The sequence below is a fragment of the Myiozetetes cayanensis genome, unplaced genomic scaffold, assembly GCF_022539395.1.
Source record: "Myiozetetes cayanensis isolate MyiCay16 unplaced genomic scaffold, myiCay2020 scf2-11, whole genome shotgun sequence".
In the NCBI taxonomy this organism is placed as follows: Eukaryota; Metazoa; Chordata; class Aves; order Passeriformes; family Tyrannidae; genus Myiozetetes; species Myiozetetes cayanensis.
This window is the reverse complement of record NW_026087411.1, coordinates 78,749,522-78,770,906: the sequence shown is the minus strand read 5'-3', so window position 1 is coordinate 78,770,906 and position 21,385 is coordinate 78,749,522. Positions and strand designations below refer to the sequence as shown.

General features: G+C 37.2%; 1 protein-coding gene across 1 annotated transcript in view; it reads right to left on the bottom strand.

Moving 5' to 3' along the window:
- The window catches only part of RNGTT (RNA guanylyltransferase and 5'-phosphatase), a 180,054-nt gene that overhangs the window by 25,133 nt on the left and 133,536 nt on the right, over positions 1-21,385 (bottom strand). Inside the window, exon 14 of the mRNA XM_050315090.1 lies at positions 8,119-8,185. Coding sequence (XP_050171047.1) covers positions 8,119-8,185 — 67 coding nt within the window. The remainder of the gene's footprint in view (positions 1-8,118; positions 8,186-21,385) is intronic.

Genomic DNA, 21,385 nt, shown 5'->3' with positions numbered 1-21,385 from the left:
GCAACAGAAAACTACAAAGGTAATCTTCCTAATTATGTGGACTTCTGTGGAACACCACATGCTTTACAAAGAACAATTTTTTAAACTGAATTTATAGGCATAATCATGACAAAAAGCAAAATGGGTGGGGACTGATCCATCAGAACACGGAAAATTTACAAATTATAGCTCATTAACATTTTGTTCTTAGGGGCAGTAATTGTGACAGCATACAAAATCACTGCTTCAGTTTTTGCAGTGCTAATGCACATTTTCTAGCTATTCTCTTTCTGTTTACATCGCCAGTTCCAAGGCTAGATTTTTTTTATATATATATATATATATATATTTCCCCTTAATATGTCCACAGGGAATAAATATGCCTACTGTATGCTGGCTTTTACTGTAACATAAATGCACATATATACAATATATTACTATTTTATTTATGCTATTTATACTGTTGGTACCAGGCAGGATTGAGGGCCCTAATATTCCAGGGTCTACACAAAAACACAGGCAGTCAAGATCCCTTGCACTTAAAAGAGTTAGCAAGTGCTACTGAGAAAAGCTGCAACAAAGAATGTCAAGATGTAGAGAAATATAAGGAAGAAGTCAAGGGATAAAGAATATGCTTGTTGTCTTTCCTAATTAATTCTTAATGTAATGGTTCAAAAGTGACTTATTTTCAAAATGAGCTAAATTTAACAAACATATAACTTAGGAATGAGCAGTGGGTGATTTCTTGCTAGCACCTTACAACATTTTCTAACTTGCAGTTTGTTCAGTAAATTCTCTCTAGCACCTCCCTCACCTTCTTACAAGATACCCACTGCGTGGGTAGGGTAGAACCTCTCAGATTCAGTTACTGCTCTCACAAATTCAGAATTTAGTTACTGAATATGTTCAGATTATTGTTTAGGACACAAAGTCCTTGAACCCGAATTAGAAGATTTCAAGATGCCTAAGCACTCCAGGTTCTATCAGGTTCACATCAAGTCCCAGGATGCCCTCCTGAAAACTCTGCTGAGAATTAATTTTATTTTTTAATGTAAAATATTCCATCATTCCTGCCGGAGGCAAACACCATCCGTAACCCTGTGCCAGATAACTTTTCATGTATCTCAGAGTACCCTGAAGATAAAAAAATAGATGCTGAATTTTACTCAGTACTTTATGTGGAATCAGTGCAGAAGAAAGGAATGAGTGGAAAAGAACAGATTCAGGCTCCAGAAGGGATTATTCCACCATTGTATGACTTGTCATGAGAAGACTGTACATTGTCATCTTGTACCAATAAACACAGGGAACAAATCCTAGATTCCCACTACATTGAGAAATTTCTTTTGAAATCAGCCCCACTTTTTAAGTGTTGGTGCTAAAACTGTTTCCACATGTTGACTTCTGCATGACACACAAATATAGGTTTCCACAAAAGACAAAAAGAAAAAGAAAGAGAGGGATTTCCTTATGTAGCTTCTCAACAGCCCAATATTAGTGATTTCAACGATGCCCAGTACAGTTTCCACAACTAAAAAGAGGTTATGAAAATCCTACTGCAACATCCCACAAAACTCTATAAAACATAAGAGCAACCCACCAATTCTGTTAGAGGACTGTTAACAATAATAAATATATATAATTCATGTTGATTACTTTATCCTAAATATGCAGTTTGAAGTTCAGAAAAGGTAGAAAATTATAGAACTTTATCCTCATTTTGTGCCTTTTAATTTAGAATGACTGTGTTTAACGAAGTGTAGAGAGACAGATTATCTGAGTTTATCTTCTTTCACAATCATTAAATCATACAATTATCACATTCCTTCTCAACGGTGTCAATGTGTTTGTTCCTAGTGGGTGTTGGATCTAGATCTGTAGCTCTGAAAGTGCTCTTCAGTTTTCAGAATAAAATTATTTCTGTCCAGCATAACCCATTTACTCTCCCATCATCGCTTTCCCAGCTTAAAATCATCTTCCCCCCTTCTTCTTCCCCTCATTACCTGTGTTAATTCTGCTAAAATGAAGATAAAACAATCCTCCTCTGACAGTATCTTGCTAAGCTAACCAAGCAAGTTACCATTTGTCTTTGACAGGCCTCTGTTCCACCTGTGAAGTCTCTTCCAGTTTGAAATTATTTGTCTTCACTGTGAACAATCAGAATCAGATACATCTGATAGATCTGTATTTCCGTTTTCTCAGAAACATCTCACTTCAGAAATTCTAGGGCTATATTTGTTGTAATTTTGAAGCTGAAGACATGATATCCTTATGTCATATTCTACAGCATTTCACATCTCAAAGAATACAATTACAGCACAAAACAGTAAGAAAGGGAGATAGGCAAGAGAAACACAATTCAGATTACAACTTCACTACGATAAATGCGTAATCCTTTCTTGCTATGGTAATGAACACAAAATCCTCTGTCAATACGCATGAAAGTCCAGTAAACAAAGCATCAAATAATTAAGGCACCAACATACTCTTAGTGGCTGCCAACAGGCACAAATGGAGAACTTTCAAACTTTTTTTGCTACAAGACTGTACAGAGCACACGGTTACTGTGGAGCTATGTCACGACAACAGCTGAGCATATGGCGAAAGTTGGACTAATTCTCTTCCTAAATTTGGAGTGGTCTGAAGAGCTGTACCCTAAGCAAGGGTAACCCAAGCTTTGGGGTCACTAACTGGTAGTAGAAGTCATTGTCACTCAGGGAAGAAAAACATGCCAGCTTCAGTTGAGAAATCAGTAGCTTATCCTAGGTTAAAAAATAAGCTCTTGAGAGTAGCAAGATCATAAATTCATTCCTTTTACCTCTTCCTTCAGGAAAAAATTGTTTGGTAAATTGTGGCCAATCACTTCAGTAATCAGCTACAGATGTTTGACACTGCCGAAGGAGTCACGAATAATGATGTCTCGCCTGGTTCTCAGACATCACTTCAATTCAGCCTGTGTTGTGGACAAAGGTAAAGCAGCTGTGCTGAAGATGTTTCAGCTACTGGGAATATTGCAGTAAAATCTCTGAGGTGCTGAAAAGTTGCCCTGCAGATCTTAAAGGTGGATGAATTTGTATCTGAAGGGTCTACAGGTTTTGATGTGATATGATCAGAGAAATAATTTTGGGGTGATTGCCTGCTGCAAGGCCTCTTTCTGGCAGAATTCCACAATGCTTTATCATGTTTCAAGTTAACAGTGTATTTGCTGAGGGAAAATGAGGCAGTTGGGCAAATAATAGCCTAGAACCAAACTGCATTCCAAGAGTGTAGGCAGTAAGCTTAGCTGCCTCAGCAATCAGTAATACTGTTCCCAAGTTTAATAAAATCACAGATAATGGCTACTGAGCTGCAGGTCAGAGAAGAGACCTTGATTTCTTGCTAGTCCTTGACAGCAAGGCTGCTTTAACTACAGCAGCAAATCCCTCAGAAGCAAACTTAAAGCTCAGAATCTCTCCACTGGGCTCCTATCATACTAAGAAGCAACTACTATTTCCAAAATATTCTATTTCAAAAAAACTGTCCTCATATTCTATTAAACTGAACAATTCTATTCTGAACAAAGTAGTCTTTATTATGAAACTTTTTAATAACTGCTCTTAAAACACTAAAAATAAAAGAGTAGTAATTAATCTTTATTTAAATGGTAATGTTAAGAGCCCAAAAATGAAACTAGTCATTAGCTTATAGTAAAGACTGCCAGAAGCTTCATTACTGATTAATAATGGAGAACACAGTGTACTGAACAGTTTCCCCTAACCCCAGAAGCAACCAGGAACCAAACTGCAAAAACTTACAATCCTAATAAATTGATTAAGCAATATAATTTTCTGTACAGATATAATTACTGCATATAGTGTAGCTCAGTTTTCACAGTAATCTACACTGATCAAATCTCTAGTTTAAAAACAATGTGTCACGCATGTTACGAAGAACTCTTTTTCTGTGAACAGGTTAAAAACTCAGTAAAATACCCTTCCATTGGGTGACTATTATGTATGCTGGGATAATAAATTTATTTACTTCTAATAAACAAAAAATTTCTATGTTTTTGCTTTAATAGATTCACTCTTAGTAGAAGAATACCAACAATATTTAAGGAAAAGACATTGAAGAAAGATTTCCAGTTAATTCCAGCTGATATCAATACTTTATCTTGCTAATCAAGATTGTCACTCAGACAAACCTTTCTCATTTCATCAAATTTACAGGAGATATTTAATAAATACAACCACTTAAGATATAAAGTGATGCCAAAGAAAGCTACAAATCACTGAATTGCTCAGAGTTCTTCCAATGAAAGCAGACGTGTATGACAGTAACTACTATTAATGCTACTACTAACATAGCTTAAATGGAAAAAGATACAGAAAGCAAACATTTATGGTGAAACTGTTCTACAATACTTTGAACAGACACTAGAACTGAACAATAACTTTGAATAATTTTATTTAGAAACAAAATTAAATTATTAAGAGCAACTTCTATATAAGCTTAAAGAATAATCCCCTGGAAATAAAATGATAAGCCATTACCACAACAGAATCTGAATTAAAGGATGAATTAATTTAAGAGTCTCAGAAGCTAAGTGAAACAGCCATCATTCTTTTAAGCCACTGAACTTATTGAAACTCATTAAATATTACCCTAGAACAAGAGCAATCACAAACACAATGCAAAACTTCAAAGTTTTATCATGAACTCTGTTCAAAGTAGCAACATAAAAAATCCTGCAATACCTATGAACTGGAACATTATTAGAAAGTTCCAGGCAGATCCCTCTAGCCAGAAAAACACTGTTTATTTCCCATTTCTTCTACCTGCTACCAAATGCAAGATTCAAAAGCTTGAGGAGTGAATGTTTCACATTTCTTTTGTATAATGAAGTACAGAGATCAAACACCTATCAAGCACAACCACCAATACCACCTAAAGCAAGTTGAAGAGGAAAATCAGGTAATTTCAGTTAATCTTACCAGTGCAGCTATGTCTCAGAAACATTATAAATATTAATATATATTAATGAATTATTAATATGAGAACGAAAGACATAGAAAAATCATCCTAGAAGAGACATTAGTATTTCAGACTCTTTTCCCAGAATTGCCATCTACAGTCTTCATCATCAAAGACACCAGTGCAATTATCTCCCGCACAGTTCTGGAAAATCAAACTTGTTTGCTTTTGGGAAGGGATACTTTGATAAGGAGCTTCTCTTTTGCAGTTTTGTAAATGCACATAAATTGAAACATGAATTTATGAGTACTAGCATGGCAGTTTATATGTTTACTATGAATATTTCAAAGCCCTGGTAACATTCTTACTTGTGCAACTGCAAGTGCACTAAAATGCACTGGAAGTACTACTGTCTAATAATGGTCCACTTTGAGTAATAAATCTACACTGACAGAGGAGTGCAGTGGTTTGGGGCATTCCTTAATGCACACTTTTAGCAAAAAATGCTGTATCTTAATAGAATATATAATACCTGGGATGTTTGCAAATGAACATGAGTGGGTAATTTATAAAATGAGAGAGATCGATCCATCACACAGTGTGTAAAAGCATAGCTGAACTAAAAGGTTATAAAGACTCTGCCTTATATATATTCCAAGACAAAATGTGTTTCAGCGGTCTTTTAAATGATGGAATCATTGGTAAATGTGTATTAAAGACCTGAAGAGCTGCTGGAGGAAGAATGAAAGAAATGCTTTGAAGACCTGAAGAACCGCTGGGCGAAGAATGAAAGGAACTTGGGTGTCAACAGTTACGAAAGACCACTGTATATCTTCAGATTACACAAACTCCTTTTCCAAGTGCCAACTCTCAATGTGAATTAATACTCCCTTTCTTTTTGGTGCTGAAGATCTCTACGACATTGTGACCCCATCACTCTACAGCAGTTCCTCCTGCTGTTATGCAGACAACATCCTAGAATCTCAAGCAATCAGATAGGAGCCTCAATTTCAAAAGCTTTTTGGTTTTGCCAACTATATGCCACTTTCCAGTTAAAATTAATAACACAAACAAGACAGTTTACAACTTCAGCATTGCCTTTAGCGTCAGAAGCAAAGCAACAGTGTGCAAACATACATTCACTCATATATATGCCCATAGCTACAAAAATAAAAGTTATGTTTTATGGAGTACAGCTCACAGAATTATCTTATTCAAACTTGGCTTATTCAAACATACCAATGTAATCTACAGTAATTAATTACCTACTCAAATTTAATGTATGTCAGATACTTATCAAGCATTGTACCATATGTAAGGCAAGAACTGAGAAAGAACAGAAAACATTATTGTGCCCATATCTTCAATACTGTGCCATCCCCTACCATAAAAAAGGCATCAATAGAAATACAGAAGGGTATGTGGAACAAAAAAAAAAGGGGCAGTGATTGGAGATACAGAATGGTTGGATACAGAAAGCAATTAAATAGATTAAGTTTCTGTAGTTTGAAAGATGCAAGACTGGGGTAATGTGGAGGAGAAGATAAAAGTCAGATTTTTCACCAGTTCTCTTGACGTAAGGCCTAGGTTAAACCAAAAAGTTTCGTTGGGCAACAGATTTAAAGTAAAATATCTTGTGATAGTATGGCTTTGTATGTTGAAAATTTAGTGGAAAGTCCCTTAGGCACGCTCAGAGACGGAAGTCCAACCGAGTCTACTAAGCAACAGGATGCATCTGTTGCATCTGATGCATCCACAACTTCCAGCAGAGAAGACCCTGCATGCAAATTGCAGGAAACTGCATTTGATCTGGCACAGCAGCTGCTGTGCAACTGTCTCGTGAGCAGAAGGGCCTCTCCCTGGTTGCAAGTGATAGGAGGGGCACCACTGCTCACTTCAGGTGGCTGAAAATGAGTGCAGTATTCACCTCTTCTCTCACACACCCACCCAGTAAACTTAAACTCTTCCCAGCCACAGGGAAAACCTCCCATTTTGCTGCTTATTATTCTTGGAAGTGGATGGAGCAGGCAGAAATGGGCCTCATTTGGAACAAGAGAACAGTTAGAGAACTTTCAGAAAGCTTTTAAAGAAGCACTATTCTGAAGAGTTATCATCACCAAAAATATACAGTCATATTTTTGATGAAACTTCTGGCAATACGTTTCATAAAAGAAACATCTCAATTCTTTGATTATTAGCTAAACTGAATAATAAACATGTAGGAACTGGGAAAATGAAAGAAAGGGAAATAGGAAGATGAAAAGCATGCATTTGTTATTTTAAAGTAATTTTAATACAGTACCAAGGTTTAAGCTATAAAAAGTATTTGTTAGATATGGTTGGGAGTACTGTTGTTTCGTAACATAGTTAGGGATGGTAGAGGAACACATCTGAGTTTCAGAAATTGAGTTTCATTTTGATGTGAAACAAAACCAGGCTTTTAAAATTCTGAGAGGCACAAGCATATGCACACGATGGAGGGAACAATGCAGCCAAGAGCACAGAATATGTAGTAATTACAGGTATCAGCTGGGAGATGGGAACATTTCAGCATTCTAAAACAGATACCACATTTCCACATCCCAGTGTAATGACTGACATGCTAATGCCTCCCTCTCTTTGTTCTAATACAATACCCAGGAAACTCATCAGAATTAGTCCATATATTCTTGCAAAACATTTTTGTTTGCAAGTGACATGACAATAATTAATTAGTAACTGGCAATTAGAAACACGAAACCATTATAGTACCACTGAAGGAAAAGAAACAGTAAGTCATAAAAGACAAATGATTTTCCAGCAATTGTATGAGTGTTTCATAATAAATCTAATAATACTGGGAAAACAATCTGTGCTTTTTACTGTAGTCTCTTCCCTGTCAAGGATCACTTAAAGAATTACAGGGCTCCAAAAGTGGCTTTGTTTTGAAATGTCTCTGACAAGACAGCCTAAACCAGAGTCAAAATTAATCAAAAGATGATAGGAAAAACTAAACTTCTTTGACAAGTTAAGTGCACAGATTAAACTAAAAGCAAACCCAGAATATGGTAAACATAATCAAAGTAGCACTATTTCCCATTATTTTTCCTGAAGCCATATTGATAACTTGAAGCCTGAAGTTTTCTAAACCATACAGAAGTGAAATAACTGAAATAGCCACCTCCCCCCCCAGCTTATCAATCATACCTTAATTTGTGCAAAAGGTCTGTCAAAGTTTCCAACATAAAGAAGACCAACATTCTGGGTGAGAAGCCTAAAAAAATGAAAAAAATCTTTTAAGATATCACTTTACATCCATAAGTTTTTTTCTGCATCTCCAGTAGTTGTTACCAAACCCTTGCAGGGTAACAAGCTTCATCACGACAGCAAGAGCTACCTTTGCAAATCTGATTACACAACCTTTTCTGAACTACTACAAAAAAGGAAGGATGTGAATTACAGATGGATGCACACTAGTAATTTACAGTGCAAGCAGCTCTTCAATAAAATCATTTCACAGGCTTCCTTGTGATGGATATCACTCAGTAATGTGGAAGAATGGCAGGTATGTGCTTCTTTTATTTATTAGAGACCATTAGAGACAAAGAGACAGCAAGAGAAAAGACTAGTAAACACACAGTTGGAGAGCAGGCCCAAAAGCTAAAACAGATTAGGACATGTAAAATTATGCACAGTAAGACAAAAATGACATCACTACAAGTAGAGAAATAACACAGAATCTCTGCAATATTGTCTAAGAGCTTGGTAAATAAAAAGAGCCCCAGATACACCTTGTGCCTGCTGTTCTCTTCAACTCTATAAGTTGTTGCGTACACTGCTAAGATCCAGAGGGACAGTGGCATAAGTTGACTCAGCTGACTGTTGATACTTCTGGAAAAGAGTTTGATTCCTGCAAATACCATTCAAGCCAATGCTATCATTACACAAACTCCAAATCTCAGAGAAGCATTAGGGCACTGCTGTTACAAACAGGTTGACAAGAACATCACTGGCCAGCAAAAAGGGCAGGAGAGCACTGTGCTGTTCCAACTGGACAACCACAATTTTCCTCTTGCCCACTGGTCATTCACTCTGACAAAGTCAAAACATTCACATATATAAAATGAGTAAGAAGGGGTGTTGAACTACCATCTTCAAAAAACCCTTCTGTAATTTGATATGGTATACAAAAATTTCCAGGACACTTACAGAAATACCCTGAGGAAGGAAAGAACAGTAAGGATGAGACCAGATCAGCCACAGTACAGACAAGCAAGTGGTTTTCTCCCTTTGCCCATCAGTGTGCCGGACTAAATTGGGAAGACTTGTACTGTTTTGCAATGGTTCTGCAGTATACGGAAGTCAGGATAAGCACATCAAACTTATTTCCAGGCAAAATTAGTCAAATTTATTCAGAACTCAGGTGTCTGGAATTGGAATATCCAGCATATTGATCAAACCTTCTCCTAGGACTATAACGTAAAATTAGAAAATAGTAAAGGGTTTTCTAAAGCGAAAGAAACATATGGGAAGTAATTAGTGAAAAATGTTTAAAGAGGATCTGTAAAAAGGATTCAGGGTGTGTCACCATATTTCAGAGAGAGGCATCTTAAAGCAAAAAAGTATTCTTAAAAAGAACTGCACCTAATTATTATAAAACAAAAAAGAAAAACAAAAAAATCCACTAGCTGTATTTCTAGTAAGGGACCTTAAGAAGAGAAAACATACAATGTGATTATTCCCACACAGTTATTCTTCATGTTTCCTTTACCAGATAAAAACATAGGACCATTAAAAATCTAAGTCTTTGGATGGCTTTAGTTAGAAGTAATGAACATCCAGGGAACCTTAAGACTGGTCTTTCCAGGAGACTACCCACCTATCTACGCTGTTTAACTTGCTATCACTGCTGTACACTCCAAATGAACTGCAAAAATTGGCTTCCTTAATCAGACTGATATTGACACAGTACAAGCTGATTACTATTTATTCACCTTTCACTGCCTTGGCCAAGTATTTTACACATACCTTTTTATTTGTATTTGCATGGCACTTCGAAAAAGCAATGTTAATTCAATGCAGTGTAAGCAAAATTTTTACGCCATAGAGTTATTTGTAGCTCTCCCTTGTTTAAATAAAAGGCTGCATTCTGTGTTTCTCTATTTTACCCATTCCTCTTGAGTTATGAAATTCAAAACTGTATCACCAACATGCAAAACCAGTCGGTTTTCACATAAGAACTTGACACAGTTAAAATGAGCATCCCAATATGATGATAATTTAATGTCCCGAAATACTCTGGTTTCCTGCCCCTAAATGGTCTGAGCAACTAAAAAATTCCAAATCTCGTCACTCGTATAAACTCTTTTACTCAGGGTCTTTCATATGAGCATAATCTCTGTATTTCAGAGACTGAGGTCACACAGAAGAGTCTGGAGAGGTAAGCAGGCTGTGACAAGAGACTGCTGAGGCTGGGGATAAGCCAAGCTACTGCAAGAGTCCTATGAAACAGTGGTGAGAGCTTCACAGTAGAATTATCATATTTGAATTTCACTTCAAATAATTACTTTAAAATTATGAAAAACAATTCTTAAAAATGCAAATGCCTACCAGCACTTCAGTACGTTTTTTTACTTAAAAATATGTAGCAATATACAAAACTTCCTAGCTTTTTTATTTGTAGTCCCTTCCATTCAATATATTATCAATACAAGTCCCTTTTTTCTGGTAAGTAGATGAAAAGAAATCTCACTCCAAGAAGCAGTAGTTCTTCAAGATGTGCTGTCTATATGCAACACTACACTCCATGCATTCCTGTCCTATACACCTGTGAGCAGACTTCTAGCCCAATGTGCTTACTAGGCCTGCACTGTTATATTTCACAGAAACAGCATAAAAACCCAAAAAGTATCAGGACAAACCATTTCAGAGTTTTGCCAATATAATATCAAGGTCTTAAAGGCCTTTCTAGTACCAAGAAAATGCTGCCACATAGTTATCATTAAATTTCCCCAGATTTGGTCTTTTCTGGGATGTAAATGTACTCAATGTTTTCAAAATCAAAACTGCAGGAGGGAGGCACTGCTGCTTGTGGGAGAAGTTGACCATAGGAGTGAGCATGGTCAGACACAGTGTTCTAAAAAATGTGGTGGCCACAGTGATGTGAGGGTGGTTAAGGCAAATAAATACAGGACAGGACTAAGAACCTGGGTAAAAGCAATCTTGGAGTAAGGCACTGTGAGATGTCAGGGAATGTGGAACACAATGAGAAAAGTATAAAGGAGTGACAAAGCAGCCCTCTATGCTGGAAAGCACTGGGGTAGAACTCTGGGCTGGAAAAGAATAGTGGATTATGGAATGTGAGCAGCAGAAACCAATTTATCATGGAGTTCATCTTCCCTGAGCACAGCCAACCTTGTCTGGGGGCTGGGACATTCCTAGTACCACTTCCTCCTTCCTATCGTCTTTGGCCATGGGAAGTAGAGTGACCCTTGGCTATGGACTTTATTAGGGTAGCATATTTCAAAGAGGCCTAATCATTCCCTCTTCTCCACACACAGGTTGCGTAGTAACTCACATGTCTGTTAAGATGAACTGTCCTTCCAGTACCTAAAGGGGAGGAGGCAAGAAGAGCACTGGAGAGGGACTTCTTACAAGGGCAAGTGATAGGACAAGGGGGAATGGCTTCACACAGAAAGAAGGCGGGTTTAGATTAAATATTAGGAAAAAATTCTTTGTTGTGAGGGTGGTGAGGCACTGAACAGGTTGCCCAGAGAAGCCGTGGATGCCCCATCCCTGGAAGTACCCAAGGCCAGACTAGATGGGGTTTTGAGTCACCTGGTCTAGTGGAAAGTGTTCCTGCACATGGCAGGAGTGTTGGAACTAGACGATCTTTAAGGTCCCTTCCAACCCAAACCATTCTGTGATTTCAAGACAATATTGACAAAGATTCAGGCACTGCTCACCAACACGTCAATGCTCCAACCATTAAGCAGTATTGGAAGGTAGAAAGCAGCCATCAAATAGTTCTTCTGTATTTGTTGGGAGGTATATCTTGAGGACACCACTGCAGCTTGATCTCACCCCTTAAAATTCAAAGACTGCCTTTGAGGTCCATTCAGGTTATCAAACAGGGCCACGCAAACTAGAGCTGAAAACATAGATTTTGGAGCAGTTCATACACAAACTGATTGTGAGTTTCCCTCTAGGCTACCTGGATCCTAGTGCAGTTGTGCAGATTATGGAAGGAGGTTTCCAGAAAGGAGCATGCATGGAAATAAAGAAGCAGGGTGGAGCCAGGAGCCGCTGCCTCTCACAGGAGCAAGTTACTGCAGATTAGCTGAACGCAGTAACTTGCTCCTGTGCGAGGCAGCAGCTCCTGCGCTTGCTCTGTTGCAAGACCGGCAGCACATCGTGCAGGAACACAGATTGAGACTTGCAGCTCTAGCCAACAGCACAGAGGCCAGATAGGTTTGCAAAGCAGGGAATACAGCAAGAAAAATGCAGTGTGTGCAGCAGAATGGCTGAAAAGAGGTGACTGGCACTGGAAAGATGAAGTGTTCTGAAGGAAAACGATGAGCAATGAACAGGCAAATAGGTTTGAGGTGGCTGGTTTCTCAGGAGGAACGCTGCCCTGCAACAGGCAATGGCAGGAAGCTTCCAACAGCACTGCTTCAAGTTATTCACTACCCCCATGAAACAGAGCCTGTAACTCCTTCCTTAAATTTCAGTAAGAATGCTCACAAAATCCCAGAACTGATGACAATTTATCATATAATAGCTTGCAGTATTTTGGGACACAAGGATTAAGATGCACGGATTACTTTCACTTTACAGTCAGAAGCAGCAAATAGCAGCTACAATGGTGCTGGGAACTGATCTAAGGACTTTATCCTTCATATGCTGTGGGCAGATTTGCAGTCTTCAGAGAGGCTGCTGGTGAAAAGATTTCAATCCGGAGAAGATGTGTCTCAAAAGTGGAATAGTTGTGAAGCAAAATGGAAAGAAAAAAAAATCCTGACACTCAGTGGGGCTACTGACCCTTGTGCACGGTTACATCTTTATTGCTAAGAACAACTCAGCATACACATTAGTGGCTAATTAAGGCAAAAAAATGGAACACACACTGTTTAAAGTATACACTAGAATCAGGATAAAATTTTAGGAAAATCTCTGTGACCACAGTTACATTTTAAATTCCCATATTTAAAATAGCTTTATAATAGGGATTAGTATTAGCTATGGTCTGAATGTTTTTATGTTTCATTTAAAATATACCTTTTGTGTAATAAGCATATACAAATGCTTCCACTGATATGGTCTGTATGTGCTTTTAACTGTCTCTAAAAAATCACTCTGGATGCATTTGCATTTCAGGCAGAAATGACTGTTAGAAGTCATGAACACAGATGAATGACAGCCCTGAGAACAGAAGCAACACCTCTGTTAAGTTCAACAGTGGTATTTTCAAACTTTTGAAGTTCTTCACAGATAGCTTTGAAGGTAACTTTCATACCTAGTTTTACAAATTTTGTATTTAATTATGCAAAGAAATTATCCCAGAATGTCATTATTGCACACGATGACACAAGCACAAATAAAGCACTATGACACAGCAGAAAGGCCAGTAAATTCGTGTGATGCAGTTGATGTCCTCTTAAGAATATAATAAATATTCTGCATTTATCCTGTGGTCACTTAAACTGGAAGGGGAAACTGTGCAACTGTACTGCAATATCATAATCCTAGAAAGAGAAGCTGCTTCGTAAGTAGCTTCTTGAACAGTCACTTTAATCCCCCTACAGTGACATTCCAATTATATTTTGCTTCTTGCTTATGATAATCATTCCCCATTGGTTTAAAATAGAGAACGATAAAAAATGATGTTAGGGTCAAAAGAATTCAGTTCTTATATTCAATTTTTTCCAAGATCATTAATTATTTCATTAATTTAATTCACTGACTATTGTAGGATAAGAGTAAGATAGTGAAAATAATACACTAGCTATTATGAAAGATAAAACTACATAAAAGGATCCAACAAGTTCCAGAAAAAGGCTAAGAACAGGGCTTGTGAATTTAGGCTGACATGTATATATGGTCTGCAAACAACATGTATTTCATTTTGTTCTGGAAATACAAAGGGTCAAAGAACTTGACAGTTCACAGAAGCAGTAGTGAACCCTGCATGCAGAATATTGACAGTGGCAACACAGGGGCTTCCCAGGCAAGACAGAAGAGCTGCCTTCTGTTTTCCACGCTGCATTTATCAAACCACTTTTTCAGGCTATGAAAATATTCTAACAAAATTTCGTACTCATCAGTCAAACAAGGAAACTTTTTTCATGGACAAATATAAGCTATTCTAGTATAATTATCTTAGTAAAGAGTAAGTAAATAGACTGTATGTCTGATTTAGGACATTCTCCCTCAAATTAGAGCACAAATTGAAAAAAGTTATGAGGGAACTGGAAGAGATATTATGCACGCTGGTTAAATAGTAAAGATGCAAAAAACCCTGGGTTTGAACATGAGGTGGAAAAGGTTGGGAAACAATACAATAAAGTGCAAAAAAGACACTGTAAACAGTTTTAAAACGCTAAATTAACCTCTGCAATAAACTACCCCACAGAAATGTAAGCAAACACCTTTCATTCCATGAATTCTGAATTTGCAGGATAGTCCATGACAAGTTAATTGTGATGGCAATTAACATAAAAGTGTATTCTAAGTAATATTCACAGGGAAAAATGCAGTAGATTGCACAAACTGCAGATCTGAATTTAACATCCTCCTCCTTCCAACAACAGCACTCCAGCAGTGTGTTCCATTAGTCATATTAATAAGCATGGTGCTTTCATACACATGAAACTCAGGCAAAAATACCAGTGTTATGTATTAATTGCCCTTCAAGCTCCTATGTGTGATACTTGAAAGGCTTCAGTAAACTACCTCACTCCCTACAGTAAATCACTATCTGTCACTGACTATTGATAATGGGAATCTAGGAAGTAACTGATCCCTGAAAGACATAGTTCCACTGAATAACGTCACCACGGTTATACACCAAATCAAATAAAAATTACATTTAGAGGGCTTGAAACTGCAAACTGAAATGACCTCATATATATGGTAATGGCTTGAAAGAAATTCTAGACTGTCAAAAAGAACAAACTGACCAATATCAAGGTTTACTTTGAGTTAGTAGGATTTGTGTTATTTTTTGAAAAAGTGTTCAGCTGTTATGCTGGTTATTTGGGGGAGAGAGGGAGAGCTTGTACCAAACACTTCACTAGAGACAGGGAGATTTTTCAAGATACATTCTTTCACTTGATAAATAAAATCACAGACATTTCCAAAAAGCACTTCTTTTTGTTTGCTGCCTTTATGTCTAGTGCTGATAATATTTTAATGTTTGTCCAAAGCCTCTGTGGCTTTGTCTTACAGGAAAATCACATAAAGCAACATTTTGACTACATTTACATATAATCTATCCATAAAACATATAAAGGAAAAGTAAGTAGAAACAAAAAGTACCTATTAAATAATCATGCCCATTCCTCCACCAATGGAATATTACTCCCTGTAGTATAATAAGCAATTTGGCCAGGCTGGCCATAAATTATCTGGAAAATGAGGCTGCTTGACTTCTCCTTTGAGAGATTATTACGTAGTTCAAGAGATTTCACTATTAGAATCTGTTTCTAACAGTAAACATCAATTTTCCTTTCTGAACATCATCCCTTTCTCCTCACTGAAATATGGGACAGGAGTTAGGAACTATTCCCAATTTGCTGAAAGACCTGCCAGACACAGGCTGTGCTGTAACTCTGCCCAGATTTATCCATGTATCACAAAGCAAGAGCACTCATACAGCTCTGTACTCACTGGAACATTATAAATACACATTATAATCTAAGACCCCATAGGGTCCTTTCACCTTAGCCCTCTTTAAATATAACAGACACCAACAATATCAGCAAATTCAACTACCAGAATTAAGTGAAGAATTGACACCATAATGTGAAGCTTTGTATCTGGAGACTTCAATAAAGTAAGAAGTGTCATTACCTGTATTTTGAAGTCAAAACAAAGACATTTTCAGTGTCTCAGGACTTACTTCAGAAAACTGTATTTCTAACTAATAAGATATAGAAGAAATAAATGAGATAATGACAAAGAAAATCTCAAGCATATCATTCAGTAGATTCACTTGATCATGTGGAAATACAGGAAGCAACTAAGAAAGACAGGGAGATTGCTAAAAAGCTAGTGGATTTGTTTGTATCCACTCTAAAATTAAAGGCATCTAGGCAGGAACCTGCGGGTTTTTTAGTTACCAAAATGAAATGCCTGAAGAAACAGAGGTACTAAAAGAAAAGCTCTGGGATATATTGATAATTAAGGTGAAATAAAACACCAAACCCTGTATGCAACATATCCAAGACTTCGGATGTTTCTTAATACGGACGGTCTGAATTGCTATTAAAAGACAAACCAAGCCAATCTTTAACACCCAAATAGAGTAATTTCTGCAAACTTCTCGGAGTCCTACCCTTTAGCACAGCGCTGTTCAGCATGCCTACCTTGGCCACACATGGCAGTGCTACTTAGGAGGTTGCACATCCCCTGCACTCACACTGTGGCTGCATCTGCCTCTCCTTTGATCGTTTTAATGAAAGAGTGCTTAAAAACTAATGGGGGACAGGCGGGACACCACACTGACATAATCGATTCAGACTGCCAAAAGTCTTCTGTTACAGTCTTCTTCCACAGTAATTTATTAAAAAAACCCATAAAACTAGGCAGTAAGTACTTTTATATGGAAGACACTACTTACTGTTATGGATTGAACCCTGATTAAGAGCCTGGACAGGCAGAATAAATGGTCAGTTTTCATCCTGGCAAAGGCCAAGTAACTAATCAATTTATGTAAGAGACTGTTTAATATATTTATTAGTAATCAGAAAAAGTCGTGAACAGAAGAAGTCTGCCGATGCAGCAAGTTATGAAGCAATGGCTGGCAACTTTAGCTAGATTACAAAGTTTATCACTTTGAAAGGAAGCTGATATTGTATTTAGAAATATCCATACAACCTCAGCATTACTTTCCTCTGTGGTGAAAGATACGTGCTCTTTTGTGTATGAATAAGCGAAAAGTACTTACACCATTTAATTAAGGAATGTGTCATAGTGTGTATGAGCCTGGCAATTAGAACCCTGTAATTTCCTAACATTTAAATGTTTGACTTCAAAGTTCACTGAAATTTCTTTCAACATAAGGTTTTGTCATTCCTTTGTCCTTGGTCTTTCTAATTAAAAAATCAAACCAAACCAAACCAATCACAAAACCCCTGCAAAAATCCAACAACCAAACAAAGAAAAAAACCCCAACAAAACAAAACACAAAATACCTCCAAACTCCCAAACTTCTGTCCTGCACAACTATTCTAAACCACCTAAGCAGAGCTGGAAATTTAAATATTCAGAAATTTTAACACAGGTTGTTACCACTGAAAAACCATGACAAAGAACTGGCAGGGAAGCTATGATGGGGTGATCTCATCTGGCTATAATTTCCCCCACTCTGGCCTTCATTTGTCAGCACAGATGCTCCAACAGTTTTCTGCTTTTCCCAGTGCCCTGCATGCTGCACCACCGGTGGTAAGACCTCATGGTTACCCCGAGTAAAGCAGTTGGTACCAGTATCCTTTGGACAATGTAGGGCAAACTAAAGATCGATCAGGTGATCTGTATTTAATTTCTTGAAACAAAAGAATTATGCCAATTGAGTGAGAATTCAAATCTGATAAATACTTAATCACTGTACACATAATTAGACTGGAACTCATTGATGCCGCCCTCGTGTGCAAGAAAAACAGGGATTGAACATGCATGTGCATAATAAAAATACCTAGAAACTAAAAATTACCCCTTAAAATAAAACAGTAGAGAATATAAAATTCACTTGTCTACATGGATCACAGATATAACCAGTATGAAAATTCCCGTATTCTTTATAAAGATCCTCCATGGGAAGGTATAATGAAAAAGTACCCTTAACCATACATATGCACACTGCCAGACCACTCCAACCAATTTCTTTTTCTTCCTGTTTCTCCACATCACTTTAATAATTTATTCAAAATAAATGCTTTATTAATTAATCATGCACAACCAAAAAAAATCATTGAATTACAGTCTACAAACCATTTAGGTATGAGTTCATGGGGGACTATGCAGATCACAATCCCAAGGTGAAGCCTGTAATGAACAACGAATTGTTTGTCTGGAATTAGGATATGCACCCAGCTGCCACTCTATCCAGACAAAAGTGCCACCAGCAGAATGCATGAACAGCCATCTGCTACAAACCTACCACCCAAAATAAGGTAGGAAGGCTGTCAGAGACGTCAAGAACTCTATTGAATGCTTCACTCTCATTAATGAAACCTGTACGGATGGTGCAAGACTTAGCTTCTCTGTTCATTATAAAACTAAATCCCTCAGCATATTTATTACACAAACTTGTAAATGAAATTTCTTTTACAGAAATCATTCAGTAGTAATAGACACAAAAGTAGTATTCTGCTTCTAAAGTATTAAGAAATGCAGCTGAAGTACTTTCCTGGGTGTGACAAAAGAAAGGACTATCATCTTGTAATACCAACTACCAACACTGTAATGCCGATTATTGCATCTGTAATCTGGGAGGCATTTGCAGGAAAGCTGTCCTGTCTCTCTGGTGTGTCTGCTTAAAAAAACCCCATAATCTGTATCCTTATCCAAAAGGCTCCTTTCTCTAAAAGGGAAATCACTGCTTTGCTATCAGGAAGCTCTGCCTCACTTCAGAACTGCCACATATCCTCCATTAACCCCTTACTCCATTTCTCTGTCTTTCCTTTATCTCTGACTCTAATGCTCAGCTGCCCTTTGGGTTTTTTTTGTACAGACTTTTTAAGCTGGTTATCTCACTCCAACAAATTTCTCCCTTCTCCCTTCTTTTTTCACTCTGAACTTTATCAACATTTATCCAGATTCCTAAATTTAGAGGGGAAGCATCCTTTTGTCAGAGCCACCAGGAGGGGAGTGGGAATGCACTGGGATGATAGGAGCTTGGACAATGCTAAGAAACGGAAGGCAGACAGGATTAGGAACAGAAAAAACACCTCTGCAATGCCTCTGCTCCACACACAGCATTTGCTTCACAGCAACAGCTCCCAAGTTGACCACTACTGTTCCAGTTTCTTCTGAGCAGCTGTGATCTCCAAGCCAACATAAACCTGAGGCAGAGACTAAAAACACACAGGGCACTAGCCAGGCTCCATCTTCCCAGGCACTTGGAGTTCGGTCACATCCAAGTTCACTAACACTCCAGAAAGTCCCAAGCAGCCAGACACACTTCCCTGTTGAGGGTTGAGGAGCAGGGCCAGGAAGCATCACCTCTCCTAAGAAGCTGCTTCTACAAAATTTTTCATCCAATATAATCATATTGCAAGCTTCTCATATGCTAATCAGTACTCTTCTTTTCCAATGCCAGCTTTTTAGACTTCATTTAAAATTATTAATCTATTTTGTCACACACACTAAAAGGTCTAAAAGCTGAAGCGTGCGTGAAGAGCAACTTGCAAAAATGTATCTTTTCTATAAACTGTAGAAAAAAATTATTGAATTGTTCATAAAAAATGATGTATTATTATTACAGAAAGAGAGCAGCTTTTAATTTACTGTCCCGAATGATGAATTTTTATTATGTAGGGCACAAGTGAAAGAGCAATTACGATTAAATGCAAACTGCACAGGACAAAAAAACTAGTTACTTCCAGATCCTGGCTGATAACTACTACTGATTTAACTGGTATCAGGACCTGCTCTGTCTCTTCTTTCACCTCTTTCTGAGAAGATTTATGTAACATAAATTATTAAGTTATTAATTAATAAAGGTACAGTAAAGCAGGATTTTTTTCCATTTTGCAATTTGCCTTCAAGATAACATTTTTTACAGCAAGCAATTTTCATGTTTCCTTGGACTATAATTTACATTGGCCACAAATGCCTGCTTGAAAAAAATCAGTGCAACATGGTTCGGTATATTTTGATTTTTCCAAGTAGAAAATCCTCATGGAGGTTTATAAGCTACCTGCTTGGATAATAAGCCTTTTAAAGTAAGCTAACTGAAATTAATTACAGGCATTACAGAAAAAAAAAATTCACCTTGTGCATTATAAAACCTGTGAACTTCATTCAGGTCTTATTTAAGGTAGGACAAAGTCTCTAAGAAAAAGCAGTATGTTTCCTTAGACTAAGTGATAGAGCCAGGATAAAACAAGGACTGGAGCACACAGGTAATCTCGAGTATGAAGAAAGACTTTGATGTTTCAAAATTTGGCTATATTTTTAATACCTATATGATAAGCACAACAAAATAACACAAGCTATTGCCTTTCCCCATATACCCAGTTTTAGCTACATCTTCAGACCATCCAAGAGAAAAACTTATCAATCAGCATACAGGAATGCAATTTCAGCTATTTCATGGAAATTCTATGCATTTTAACCAGGACTTTAATCACTTTGGAGTAGTGACTGATAGCAAATAAAAAATAATCACCTTAACTTGGAAACCAACCCTCAAGACTCACATGCAAATATGGGTGAGAGAAGTAAAGCAGAATGAATAAAACTTGAGCAGGAAGACAAAACTGAATCTATCTGGGAATAGTAACACAGAAATGAGAAGACATAGAAGAGAGAAAAGGGCAAACTGGTAGAGCACATATTACTGTAACAGATGAGGGGAAACCTACATTTTAACATATCCCTCCTGTCAAGTTTTATACCAGCTAGGAAACCCAACAGCTGAGTGTCTCATATCTTCTTTTACAATCTTGTTTCTTAAAAGAAAATTTAGGAGTGGTTGCAGTTACTCTGTTTACTCAGTTACTACAGATCTGTGCTCTGGGTCTGCCTGTCCCAGCAAAGCCCCTGGGAACAATTCTTTTTGGAGGAATTCAATTGCTTTTGGACATTCTTCTGCTACATTTTACATGCACAGATTAGTGACATTGGGATTGCATTGACAATTTCTGCAATTCTACTTCTTTTTGGTCTAAATATTTCATTTCAAATTCATAATATTGCTTTAATTTTTCACATGCGACACCTACACTGGAAGAAGACTTATCCATGATTGATTTAAAATGCACAGAAAAAGAATTAACTCTAGGTTAACTTTATATGCACACACCTTCCTGAAACAGTAGAAAAATATCTATCAGACAACAATTAATACAAATGCTGCAAAATCAAATTTCAATTGTTTCTTCGAGGAATCCTTTATCTGTTAGGCCATTCCTTTTTTGAAGCTACTTTCAACACCACCTTGTTATTATGGCAGAGAAAATTTATTATCAAACAGCAAACAGGCATTTCATTCTGGTATAAATCACTTAAAGTTAAGACAGAATGTAATTAT